At 49.4% G+C, this 12,867-nt stretch overlaps 1 protein-coding gene across 3 annotated transcripts in view; it reads left to right on the top strand.

Moving 5' to 3' along the window:
- TBC1D1 (TBC1 domain family member 1) overlaps positions 1–12,867 on the top strand; it is a 215,215-nt gene that overhangs the window by 166,990 nt on the left and 35,358 nt on the right. For all 3 annotated transcript variants that reach the window (XM_062212648.1, XM_062212646.1, XM_062212647.1), the window contains one exon: positions 8,205–8,390. In XM_062212648.1, coding sequence (XP_062068632.1) covers positions 8,205–8,390 — 186 coding nt within the window. The remainder of the gene's footprint in view (positions 1–8,204; positions 8,391–12,867) is intronic.

Below are 12,867 nucleotides of genomic sequence, written 5' to 3'. Positions count from 1 at the left end.
TAGATGTCAGCTTTTATAACCATTTTGCATAATGGAAGACTAAAGTGTTGAAAAGAGCCGTGGCCCTCACTCCTCTCTCTGCACTCCCGTGCATGTTTTCCACTGCCCCTCCATCCAGACTGTGCCTCTGTGTCTTCTCTCCCCTCCGCCTGGGCCTCCCCAGGTGCTGCAGGCTGCCCCTCTGTCCTGCGGGCTGCCCCTTGTGTCCTGCTTCCCCGAGCTGGTCTGGCCGGTATTGTGTGTGCTGAGGGCGGAGTGCAGGGAGTGGCAGAGGAAGCTGCCTGAGGGGGCTGGACTGTGGCTCTGAGCTTTGACACAGTGGGAGGAGTGGCGTGCACCAGACAAAGAAAAGCCAGAAGGCGTCCAGGCCCCGCCCTGTGGCAGTGGCTGTTCTGCTCTGCCCAGACCGTGGGTCCTCTCGTGGGGGCGTCCCCAGGGGAGCGCTGTTGCCTTCCCAGAACAAGTCTTCCTCCTCGTCCTCAGCGCCCAGTAAACCCAATTTCCTTTTTTAGCTCCAACTCCAGTCGGATTGTGGAGAGGTCTTAGTAACAGAAATATTTTGCCAGGAGATTATTTATTTTAGGGACTAAATAATGATGTTAACAGGAATTCAGCATTGACTCCAAGGCGAGCACCGTCTTAAGCGCTCTCAAGGGTTTTTCCATCTAATCCCACAGCGGAGCGGTGGGAAGAGGATGCTGTTGCTGCCTGTGGTTTACGGATGGGGAAGGGGAGGCACACACGGCCTGGTGTGTGAGCAGGCAGCATCCGTGGCCTCTTGGTCCATCGCCATTGTCCTGAGCACTGGGGTATGTTCCGGTGCTGGCTCTGCTGGCTGAAAGCTGTGCTCCCTGAGTGATCACAGGAGAGAGCAAACTGTTACAGAGTGGCCTTTCATATCCAGGGCTGAATGTTTCTCTTGAGTTCTATTATCTTTTAAAAATGACTTATTTATTTGAAAGTCACAGAAAGTGAGGCCGGCGCCATGGCTCACTTGGTTAATCCTCCACCTGCGACACCGGCATCCCATATGGGCGCTGGGTTCTAGTCCCGGTTGCTCCTCTTCCAGTCCAGCTCTCTGCTGTGGCCAGGAGTGCAGTGGAGGATGGCCCAAGTCCTTGGGCCCTGCACCCGCATGGGAGACAAGGAAAAGCACCTGGTTCCTGGCTTTGGATTGGCGCAGCACCAGCCATGGAGGCCACTTAGGGGGTGAACCAATGGTAAAGGAAGACCTTTCTCTTTGTCTGTCTCTCTCACTGTCTGTAACTCTACCTGTCAAATAAATAAAAAAATAAATAAAAAATAAAAAAAAAGAGTCACAGAAAGAGAGGGACAGGCAGAAATCTTCCATCTGCTGGTTCACTCCCCAAATGCCTACAACAGCAAGGGCTGGGCCAGGCCAGGCCAGAACCAGGAGCCAGGAGCTTCATCCAGGTCTCCCATGTGGGTGTCAGGGGCACAAGCACTTGGGCCATCTTCTGCTGCTTTTCTTATGCCATTAGCAAGGAGCTAGCTGTGCTGGAAGTGGAGTGGCTGGGACATGAACCGTTGCCTGTATGGGATGCCGGCGTAGCCCGCGGTGGCTTTATCTGCTATGTCACAGCACCAGCCCCTGAGTTTTATCAAGACAGGAGAGTCCTGGCGTTCAGCCCCCTCAAGATATACAGTATCCTTCCCCTTGCAGAGGCAAACACGGATGCTGTGTATCTCAGGAGAATTTTATCCCGTGCATTACATTTGTTTGCAGCCTTTCTTGGTCTCGTCAAGCTTCTGTGAGCTCAGCTTTTATAGCCACCACCTGCCGGCATGGGCAGAAAGCCGTGCTCCTGGGGCTCCGCTCACACCAGAAGGGAGGGGCCTGCCGGCCCCCGCTTCCTCCAGTCCCGTTCTCCATACCTCTTCCTGGGCCTCCTGCACTTCCCACTGCCATGCCATCTGTCCTGCGGCTCCTCCAGCCGTGGTCCTAACCCCTCCCCCAGCTGCTCAGGGCTCTGGGCCTCCTCGTCTCACATGGTCTTCACGCAGCCCCAGAAACAGACCCAAAATGGCTAAATTGGGAGAGGGCGAGGATAAGATCTGCAGGGGCTCGCATCGGGGTCTTGTTTCTGTAAGCCTTATCGGCTTTCTGCAGATGTGTGTGCCTGTCTCCCCTCATGGCCTCGCCCCCTCACTCCATCTTGCTCCCAGTCTTGGCAGAGCTAGGCTCTCTGTCCCATGTTCACAGCTTTTTCAAGCACAATTCTCACAGTTCTATAACGACCTTTCATTGATCTGACCCACTGGGCTGTGCACTCCCTGAGGACCGGGCTGTCTTCCCAGGACTAAGTAATGATCGTGTATGCAATCAGTTTTCCTTTCAAATCCTCAGTCTTCTGGGATTCCCAGTTTCATACCAACTGATACAGAGGTTAGGTCTAATGTCGTGTAGGCTCAGCTCCTCTTGGCTGGTTTGTCACGTGTGCACCATCTGGCCTTTAGCCAGAATGGGCCGTGATCAGTGGTGGACGGATGGTTACCCATACACAGGCGGCGGCAGGTGGATGGTTTCTTGTACATGACCCGCAGTGGATGGGCAGCTACCTGCACACACGCATATGTGGCCAGAGACCTGCCCATATACCTTGTTTGTGCAGGTCCTATCACCTGTCTGAATTTTACCTGTCCTTCGACCCCCAACCCTGGCTTCTAAAAAATCAACGGTAGCTTGCATTTTACTGAGTGATTAGTTATCGGGCACCAGGCCTGGGGTGTTTCCACACATGAGCTTGTTTGTGCTCATGGACATCCTCTGATAAAGGTGGTGCCATGTGCATTTTGATGGATGAAGAAACGTGGAAAGTGATCAGCAGGTGCTGTGTGCGCGGTAGGAGGAGCTGGGTTCCTGGGGGAGCCAGGGTTTGGTCCCGACAACCAGCTTCAGGGCCCATCCTCTTGACCTGTTAACAGCAGAAACCCATCTTCTCTTCGCTGAACTCGAACACTTTATTTGTATTTCCTTTGCTCTGGTGGTCACTTTGTTAAAATTTGAGCAACTGTGTCCTATTCATACCTGGATTTTGAGTATTTTATTTCATTGACAAAATATCTGTTTTCCTATGGCTAGACTGTCACGAAATACAACTATAGAAAATAGTAGGGTCTTCATGGAATCCTTTTCCATAAAACATCCAAAGAAGGCTCGGTGGGATGAGAGCAGTGCCCTGGGTGCACCTGTGGCGTCCTGGGCGCAGGGCACGGCGGGGAACACCGAAGCCTCTGCCCTCGGCTTTCTGTTGTGGTAGCGGTGGCGTCTTTCATACTTTGTCAGCAGTTTGATGGCCTGAAACCTACACAGTCATTTTGCTTTGTGTGTGTGTTTTTTTTAAAGAAACTTTCTTCAGCTGTTGGAAACAGCGGACGCTGCAGATGTTAATCCCTGTTGTTAACTCCTCTCCAGAGATTTCCTTTCAGTTTTAATGCTCATTTCCAAAATCTACTCACAGTGTTAAAACAGGTTTCAGAATAAGTGTTTTGTTTTGTCTTTGTCTTGGGGACTGGAGAGCATTGCAGTACAGAGCAAACGCCGTGGGATCGGAGAACGAGGATCCGTCCCTCTGTTCTCTTCCTGGTTGTGTGAATAGCAGGTGAGCTGCATACAGAATGTAACGTTGGGGTCCTGCAAACATACAAGAAGGGGCCCCGTACTGTCTGCTTCTGGGGGCCAGATGCTGGGGACAAATGGGACCGAACTCATGGTCCTTTCCCCGCTTCTCTGTCGCAGCACTGATTCTGCTCCTACCAACCACGCCGTGTCACCCCTTTCCACCCGCGAGTGTGCCAAGAGAAATGAGAGAGCAGTGGCAGCACAGAGCTGTTGGAGAAAAACTTGGCATTGAGATATGGACGAGGCAGCCCAGATCAGATTTACGGCCCTGTTGGGAATGTCACAGCAATGATTTAAATGGAGGCAATTGTCTCTTAGGGCCCCTGAGTTATGACTGATCTTAAAGTTCTTAGAACTCATTGGAGGCTGCTGTTTCTGAAAGCTGACATAATTTAAGCACTCCATCCTGTCCCTACAGAGAGGTCAGAATAGTGCAGGCTAGATCCTGCACTAAGGTGTTCTCACAGCCCCTTGGTTTCGTGGCTTTGCACACTTGATCAATATGTGGGACAGGGCCTGTGGTCTCCACAGTTGGGCAGTCGGAGGTAAACTTCATATCTGACATTTGTACCAAGGGACCGGGACCCAACATGCCTATATGTTTGCAAGGAGGCGCCAGTGAAGCCTGGTGGCGATCAGCTTAGGAGCTGTTGGGGTTAAAATAATGCCCACATTTCTTAGGAGAACAAGGTTCTCCGCTGACAGCTGCCTGGCAGTTTTCATTTTTCCCACCCTGCCCCTCACAGAAGGCCTGTGCCTGTGAACCCACATCCCACAGACCGCACCCCAACACGCACACGCGGGGAAGAAGCCTGGTGACAAAGCTGAGGCTTTGTAATCTCCTTTCTGCTCTGAAGGCAGCCGCTGTGGGCGGATGCAGCCAAGGCCAATTTAGAGCCAACAGATTCTTTCTCCCCCTTTGCAAACTGCTAACGTGCTAACTAGGCTGCTCTTAATATGAACAAAAAGTGATTTTTTTTTAAAAAAATTGTTAATTATGAATGATACAACCAGTGAACTTAATAAATTTGGATAAAGGGAATCTCTCTTCGTGCCTTTGCAGGGTTTAGGAGAGAGAAAGTGATGAGTGTTTCAGTCTGAATCAGGAGGTCTCACTGGGGTGATTTTTTCCCTCACTCCCCTGGGGTGTTAGCAACATCTGGAGGCAGATTTTTTTTTTTTTTTTAAGATTTAGTTATTCATTTGAAAGGCAGAGTTACACAAAGAAAGAGAGAGGTCTTCCATCCGCTGGTTCACTCCCCAGTTGGCCACAATGGCCAGAGCTGAGCCGATCTGAAGCTAGGAGCTAGGAGCTTCTTCTGGGTCTTCCATGTGTGTGCAGGGGCCCAAGGACTTGGGCCATCCTCCACTGCTTTCCCAGGCCACAGCAGAGAGCTGGACCGGAAGAGGAGCAGCCAGGACTTGAATCGGTACCCGTAACGGATGCTGGCACTGCAGGCAGTAGCTTTACCCACTACATCACAGTGCTGGCCCCTGGAGGCAGCTTTGGTTGTCCATACTGGGGTGGACGGGTGCCACTGTCATATCGGCCAGGGCGTGCCCGGGGTGGACAGGTGCCAGTGTCATATCGGCCAGGGCGTGCCCGGGGTGGACAGGTGCCACTGTCATGTACGCCAGGGCGTGCCCGGGGTGGCCAGGTGCCACTGTCATGTACGCCAGGGCGTGCCCGGGGGTGCTGCTCAGCATTCTGCAGTGCACAGAAGCACTCGCCGTGACAAAGGATGATCCAGTCCCGAATGTCACTAGTGTGGAAGATTGAGGACCCTCTTGTGAACTATTCCAGTTTCTTTGCTGACCTTTTCAGTGGGTCAGCTTGTATTTGGTTCATTCAGAAGCACTTTTGGTCATACTACTTCTTTGTGTTCTGGACCTGGTTCTGGGGCCTTGAGCACGTCAGAGACAAGCTCTTGCCCCGTGTTGAAGGCCCAGATCCCTCCAGCGGACAGCAGCATCACTTGGGTGGTGTCCCCAGTGGTAACAAAGCAGGGAACCAGGAACCAGTGTGGTGATAAGTGCATGGATGAACGAGGAGGAGAAAGGTGCTGTGGGGTGCTGCCATGCAAAGTGTGCTTCAAGAATCAAGAATCGGGAGCAGTGGCGGCACCCGGCAGCTCGATGGAGCTGCAGATCCCCAACTCCCATCCCCCACCCCCGCCCTGCCGCCAGGCACTGAGTCCAGATCTGCATGTGGTGCTTGTGCGCAGGGAAGGTGGAGAAGCCCGGCAAGCATGTCTCCCTGCAGAGGGAAGATGTGCCTTGCTTCAGGTCGTGATTCTGGTTCTTATACACTGTGTGACCTTGGCCAAGTTGCAAAACTTCACTAGAGTTTTGGTATTTTGGCTGCAGAATGGAAGATAATATTGTCACCTGTTTCATGAGATTGTTGTAGGAATTAGACAGGACTGTGTCTTGATGTGTAGGAAAAGCTCGACTAACTATAGCTAATGATTGATAATTAGAAAAAGAAGGCAAAAGCAGAGACCATTAGAAAGGTAACTTATGTCTCAAACCTCATAGATGCCATCACCAAACAATGCGTACATTCTTTTGTTGTTGTTTAAGACTGATTGATTGATTTGCAAGGCAGAGTTAGAGAAAAAAAGAGATCTTCGATCCACTGCTTCACTCCCCAGATGGCCACAATGGTCAAGGCTGGGCCAGGCCAAAGCCAGCAGCTTTGTGCAGTTCTCCCACATGGGTGTGGAGCCCAAGTACCTGGGCCATCTTCTGCTGCCTTTTCCAGGCCATTAACAGGGAGCTGGATTAGAAGTGGAGGAGCCAGGACACAAACCAGCACCCATGTGGGATGCTCACATCGCAAGTGGTGGCTTTTAGCCAGCTGTGCCACAACGCTGGCCCCAGCAATGCACACATTCTTGCAGACTTAGTTACAGTAAATGCCAAAATAAAAACTGGAGCTTCACGAGATTGTATAGACTTTGGTCCTCGTCGGATATGCAGTAAGTAAATGGACTCGGGTGAAACAATCTAACTACTAGGAATGTCCCATTGTCCCCACCTGAGTTACACCTGCTTTATTTATTATGATTCCAAATTTGAAAGTAATATGCACTTAAGAAGAGTGAGCTGAGAGGAAGGAGACCAGGCGAGATGAGCCCTTGTTTTACTAAAATGGCTTCAGAAGGGGAAAGAATTTCAAGGCCAGTTCCACATAGTGGGTAGCAGGGCTTATCCTCTAGGCAGCTCAGGTCCCTGGTTCTCTGGGCATTGACATAGAAAATGTACGAAATCACTTACCTCACCACTGCGCCAGTGTTGGCCACGTCAGCCAGGACATCCCCCAAGAATTACTCTTTTCAGATATGAATTCCTTGCAAACCGGTGGGATTATAAATAGCTGCCGTGGGGCTGGCGCTGTGGCGCAGCGGGTTAACGTCCTGGTCTGAAGCGCCGGCATCCTATATGGGCCCCGGTTCTAGTCCTGGCTGTTCCTCTTCCCATCCAGCTCTCTGCTATGGCCTGGGATAGCAATAGAAGATGGCCCAAGTCCTTGGGCCCCTGAACCCACATGGGAGACCCAGAAGCTCCTGGCTTCGGATCAGTGCAGCTCCAGCCGATGCGGCCATCTGGGGAGTGAACCAGCAGATGGAAGACCTCTCTCTCTGTCTCTCCTCTCTCTGTAACTCTCTCTTTCAAATAAATAAAATAAATCTTAAAAAATAGTTGCCGTTTGAGATAAAGCAGAGCTTCAGTCATCACTGTAGTGTTCAGCAGGGTTTCAATACCGAGATGAAGAAAGAGAAAGAGAAGGGGCCAAAATGCGAGACTTCAAGCTAGGGAATTCAATCACAGGAGGATGCAGACTAAAAGTCCTTTTAAATGCAAGGACTAACCAACTATGGCTACATGTAAAGCTTCTGGAAGGGGAGATTCTGAGTGTTTCTCCATCTTTGATTTTGATAATAATTTGTATTATATTCCTTGAAGTTTAATTATAAAAGCACTTATTGTAACAAATTTAGGAAATAGAAGAACTACATGAATACTCTGGTGTCTGTTTAGCTGTTCTTTTGTTCGCCTGTTTGCCCAGCCCCTGCTGGGTGCCGGGGGCTGTGGCCGTGGGTGATGGGCACACCACTGTTGGCTAGGGGTCACAGTGAGTGGTTGTAGTACCTGTGTCTGGTTGTGAGTACTGCTATACAGTGTTCTTTGGATGGATTGATACATAGCAGGCCTATATAAATTGTTGCTGTTATCAATAATACTGTTAAGTAAGTTGGAATATAAAGAGTGTATATATATATATATATATATATATAAATATATATAAAGAGTATATAAAAATAGGTGATTTTCAGTATTTCCTCAGCTGTGGTGACCTTTGATCCTATTGATAGACTGTTTCACGAGTGTGGCCCAGACGTAATAGATTCCTGTACATTTAAAAGGTGAACTTTGTATCGGGTGATGTATTCATTCTGTTTCAGCAAACGTGCCGAACCTGCCGGTTGGACGCTGCTGGGACCGAGAGCCTTTTGGTGAGAACAAGGCACTCAGCAATGTCCTTTTCCCTCCCCAGATTACTCGGAGCTGGGAGACCTCCCCCCACGGTCTCCTTTAGAACCTGTTTGCGAAGATGGGCCCTTTGGCCCCGTGCCGGAGGAAAAGAAAAGGACGTCCCGCGAGCTGCGAGAGCTGTGGCGGAAGGCTATTCTGCAGCAGATCCTGCTCCTCCGGATGGAGAAGGAAAACCAGAAGCTACAAGGTTGGTCTTGGCCCTTGTGCTGGTGATCTTGAAGGATGTGGTTCCAAAGTGGGGAATCGCATTGGGCTGTCTCGTATGTGTGCCGCTGTGGCGATCTTGAAGGATGTGGTTCCAAAGTGGGGAATCGCATTGGGCTGTCTCGTATGTGTGCCGCTGTGCTGTCTGTCTGTAACATCTGTTTGCTTTTGCAAATACTACCACCAGGAGATTTAGTGATGGTTTCCTTGACTGTGTTAATGATTCCAGATGGTCAGTGTTAGCACAGCAGCTAGACCTGCTGTATCCACAAGTTTCAGATTTAAGCTGTAACCCTCTGGAAAGGGGTTTTTGGTTTTCCTCTCTCTCTTCCTACTTTGTCTTCGGCCAGTCTCTGCGTGTGTGTGAGGTGTGAGCTGACCCCGGGGAAGTCATTACAGTGCATACGTCACTTCCGGTGAGCTGCAGGTGACCTGAAAACACATTAGCCAAGCTCGACTGATAGTGATACCAGCGCTGTCCAAAAATGACACAAGCATTGAAAGCCTAGGTTTTGTTCATTTCCTGTTTCCATACTGACACTTGTACTGATAGATACCTCTATGAGTAGCTTACGAGGGTAAGTTTAAATACCCGTGGCAAGAGCCTGAGTCTTGGGGTGCAGAGACCTGCCCGGACGGAGAGCAGTGAAGGTTTGGAAGTTGTAGAGGGCGTCAGTCGTGCTGCCCCCGCCGCAGAGCAGTTTGGGAAGCAGAGTATGTTTGCAAAGATTTGTCTTGACGTTTGTATAGAGCTGAAAAGACATTAAGTTACTGAAATGTGATGAGGTCCTCTTGTCAAGGAACCTTTGCGGCTCATCCTGGCTAGTGCTGTGGTGGGCAGGTGGGTGTCCTCCGTGCTGTCTGTATGGCTCTCATGAGTTAGAGCAGCCCTGAGTGCCAGCACCAGGGTCTCCGCAGGAGAGAAAGGTGTAAATTCATGAACTGCAAAGACGTAGTCAAGATAGTTATATCATTTTTGGCCAGAAACAAGAAGTGAAATATGAGTCAATCATCCTTAATCGAAACGTCTGCAATGTGAACTTTTTTGAGTGCTGACCTAACTCTGAAAAAGTTTGAAAATTTGGAGCATTTCAAATCAGAGATGCTCAGATGATGAAGTCTATGCATAGATTCCAAAATCTGAAAACCGGTGACATCCGGAGCAGTTCTGTTCTGATCGTTTTAGCTAAGAGTTATCCAACCTATATAAAATAATACAACCTTTTTAAAATACACTTTTTTTTTTTTTTTCAGTTGAGAGGCTGAGAGAGAGATAGAGAGAATCTCCCATCTACTGGTTCATTCTCCAAATGTCTGCCAGTGCTGAGGCTGGGCCAGGCCGGAGCCGGGCGCCCAGAACTCAGCCTGGGCCTCGTACTGGGGTGGCAGAGACCCAGTCACTCGAGCTATTGCACATTAGCAGGAAGCTGGAGTAGGGAGCAGAGCCTGGACTTACCCGCTGTGCCACATGCCTGTCCCTGTACCTTATTTGACATGGAGGTTGTCCAGCAGTTGGAATCGTTGTATATGGATGTCTGAAGCTGTCCAGCACGCAATATTGAAGCTGAGCGAGATGGACCATGCCATCAGGGTGCTGGAGGTGGTTACGGCACCATGAAGGGGGTAGTTTAGAGCAGATGAGTGCTAACTTTTCAACATTTTCTTTTGTATTCTTGAAGATAATTCCAAAAGCAGGTGTCTAACAGGTGCTTCATTGTGATGACATTGACTACACATGTCATCAGCTACATGACAGCTTTGGAGCAAAGGATTTACAGTCATGTGTATGTTGGAGTTGTTGACAGATAGACAGGTATGTTCCCGAAGAAGGTCATGATGCTCAATGTATCTGCTGGCGGATATTCTTGCAAATGACAGCCGTGTAAAGCCAGGGCGTAGCTGTAAAGTTGCAGTGACACTGGCTGGCAATGACACATAGCTGTAAAGTCGCAATGACACTGGCCGGCTTCTTGGGGTTTTAGGAGGAGTCACAGCTGATGCTGATCAGGCAAGATCAGTAAACTACAAAAGCCAAGTGCTGCTACTGTGCAAACGATGGCAGGACAGACTGGAATGAGTAGGCAGGAGTTGCTGGGTTACCTGGAACACATTGCTGGGTGTCGCATTAAGTTCTCTGGCCCTTGCCAGCACCTTCCTGCTGCTTCCTCATTTCAGCTGGCTTACTGGCTGTGTTCAGTTTTTGCAGTTCTTATTTTTACTGTTTGAATTAATCTCTCTTCCTAGTTGTATATAGTTTAAGGTATGGTTATCTTTGTGGGGAAGGCACAATCAGCTTGATAACTATAACGTAGAAGAAATAAGTGCACTACATTAGTGTGTATAGTGCCTATACTGCTGAGAAAAATAGTCAGCACTGAAGGCCTGATTGCTTAGAAATGTGTAGTAATTTTGTAGGTAGTGATAGGTTGGGGTTGGGGGCAGAAATTTCTTGTTAAACACGGAAGCAAGATTTGACAAGAACCAGCCGGGGAGCGTACTGTGCACCAGAGGGCATGCATCCTGTTGCATTATTCTCTCATTTGCTTCTGCTTTTCGAATTTTTAAAGAAGATTTAGTTATTTATTTGGAAGTCAGAATTATGGAGGGAGGGAGAGAGAGAGAGAGAGAGAGAGAGATCGAGGGATTGAGGGATCATCCATTGGCTGATTCACTCCCCCAAATGGAGCAGGCTGAAGCCAGGAGCCAGGCGCTTCTTCCAGGTCTCCCACATGGGTGGCAAGGGCCCAGGTACTTGAACCATTTTTCACTGTTTTCACAGGCCATTAGCAGAGACCTGGATCAGAAGTGGAGCAGCCAGGACATAAACCGATGCCTATATGGGATGCTGGTGTTGCAAGTGATAACTCTACCTGCTACACCACAGTGCTGGCCCCTCATTTGCTTCTTAAGAGAAGATGAACTTGTAACTGGGGAGTGTCGCTTGAAAGTGAACAAGCGGCCAGCGCCGCGGCTCACTAGGCTAATCCTCCGCCTTGCGGTGCCGGCACACCGGGTTCTAGTCCCGGTCAGGGCACCGATCCTGTCCCGGTTGCCCCTCTTCCAGGCCAGCTCTCTGCTGTGGCCAGGGAGTGCAGTGGAGGATGGCCCAAGTCCTTGGGCCCTGCACCCCATGGGAGACCAGGAGAAGCACCTGGCTCCTGCCATCGGATCAGCGCAGTGCGCCAGCCGCAGCGCGCTACCGCAGCGGCCATTGGAGAGTGAACCAATGGCAAAAGGAAGACCTTTCTGTCTGTCTCTCTCTCACTGTCCACTCTGCCTGTCAAAAAAAAAAAAAAAAAAAGTGAACAAGCGTTCAAGATCATAAATTTAAAAAAATGAATAAATCTTAAAAAAAAAAAAAAAAAAGGCAGGGGAGCCAGCACTACCAGCACTATCCCATATGGACACCGGTTTGAGTCCTGGCTGCTCCACTTCCAGTCCAGCTCTCTGCTATGGCCTGGGAAAACAGTAGAAGATGGCCCAAATCCTTGGGCCCCTGCATCCATGTAGGAGACCCAGAAGAAGCTCCTGGCTTCAGATCGGCTCAACTCCGGCCATTGCGGCATCTGGGGAGTGAACCAGTGGATGGAAGACCTCTCTCTGTCTGCCTCTGCCTTTCTGTAACTCTGCCTTTCAAATAAATAAAAAAATCTTAAAAAAAAAAAAAAAAGTTCAAGATTACTTACAAATTCTCTGGGGATAGAAGTTAGAGGAACACTCATGTGGAAGATTCCTCCTCTGGTTAGGCCTGTTTCCTGACATTCAAATGTTAGATTTAATATTTATTGCTGTTCTGGAAACAGTGTATCCTGGAAAGAATCAAACCATGTCATCTAATACCTCACTGTATTGTGGACACTTGGAAGCTGAAGTTGTGGTTTCTTCAATTCACAACTAATTCGCAGCGGTTTGGAGACTGCAGTGCGTTGCCTGTTTCCCAAGCCTGCAGCCCCCTGCTCTGCTCTCTGCAAGGCTCCTTTTCCCGTATTTTAACTGAAGATATGAGAAGCCTAGGCAGGACAGCAAGGTGTGGTTTGGTATGATTCTGGGTTAGCATGTTGTTGCATATAACTCAGTGTTTTGTGCTTAACCCAGATGAAGATGCTGTAAGCTATTATGTCTCCGTAATGATGTGATGGCATTAAGTTTTGAATGGCAATTTTTTAAAAAAAGATTTATTTATTTATTTATTTGAAAGACAGAGTTACAGAGAAAGGGAAAGCCAGAGGCAGAGAGGTCTTCCATCTGCTAGTACACTCCCCAAATGACTCCATCCGCTGGGGCTGGGCCGGATGAAAGACAGGTGCCTGGAGCTTCATCAGGTCTCCCATGTGGGTGGCAGGGACCCATTGTCTGCTGCTTTCCCAGGTGCACTAGCAGGGAGCTGGATCTGAAGTTGGGCAGCTGGGATTCAAACTGGCACTCAGTGTGGAATGCCGGCATCCAGGCAGTGGCTTAAC

The sequence above is a fragment of the Lepus europaeus genome, chromosome 16, assembly GCF_033115175.1.
Source record: "Lepus europaeus isolate LE1 chromosome 16, mLepTim1.pri, whole genome shotgun sequence".
In the NCBI taxonomy this organism is placed as follows: domain Eukaryota; kingdom Metazoa; phylum Chordata; class Mammalia; order Lagomorpha; family Leporidae; genus Lepus; species Lepus europaeus.
This window is presented reverse-complemented; position numbering and strand designations above follow the sequence as displayed.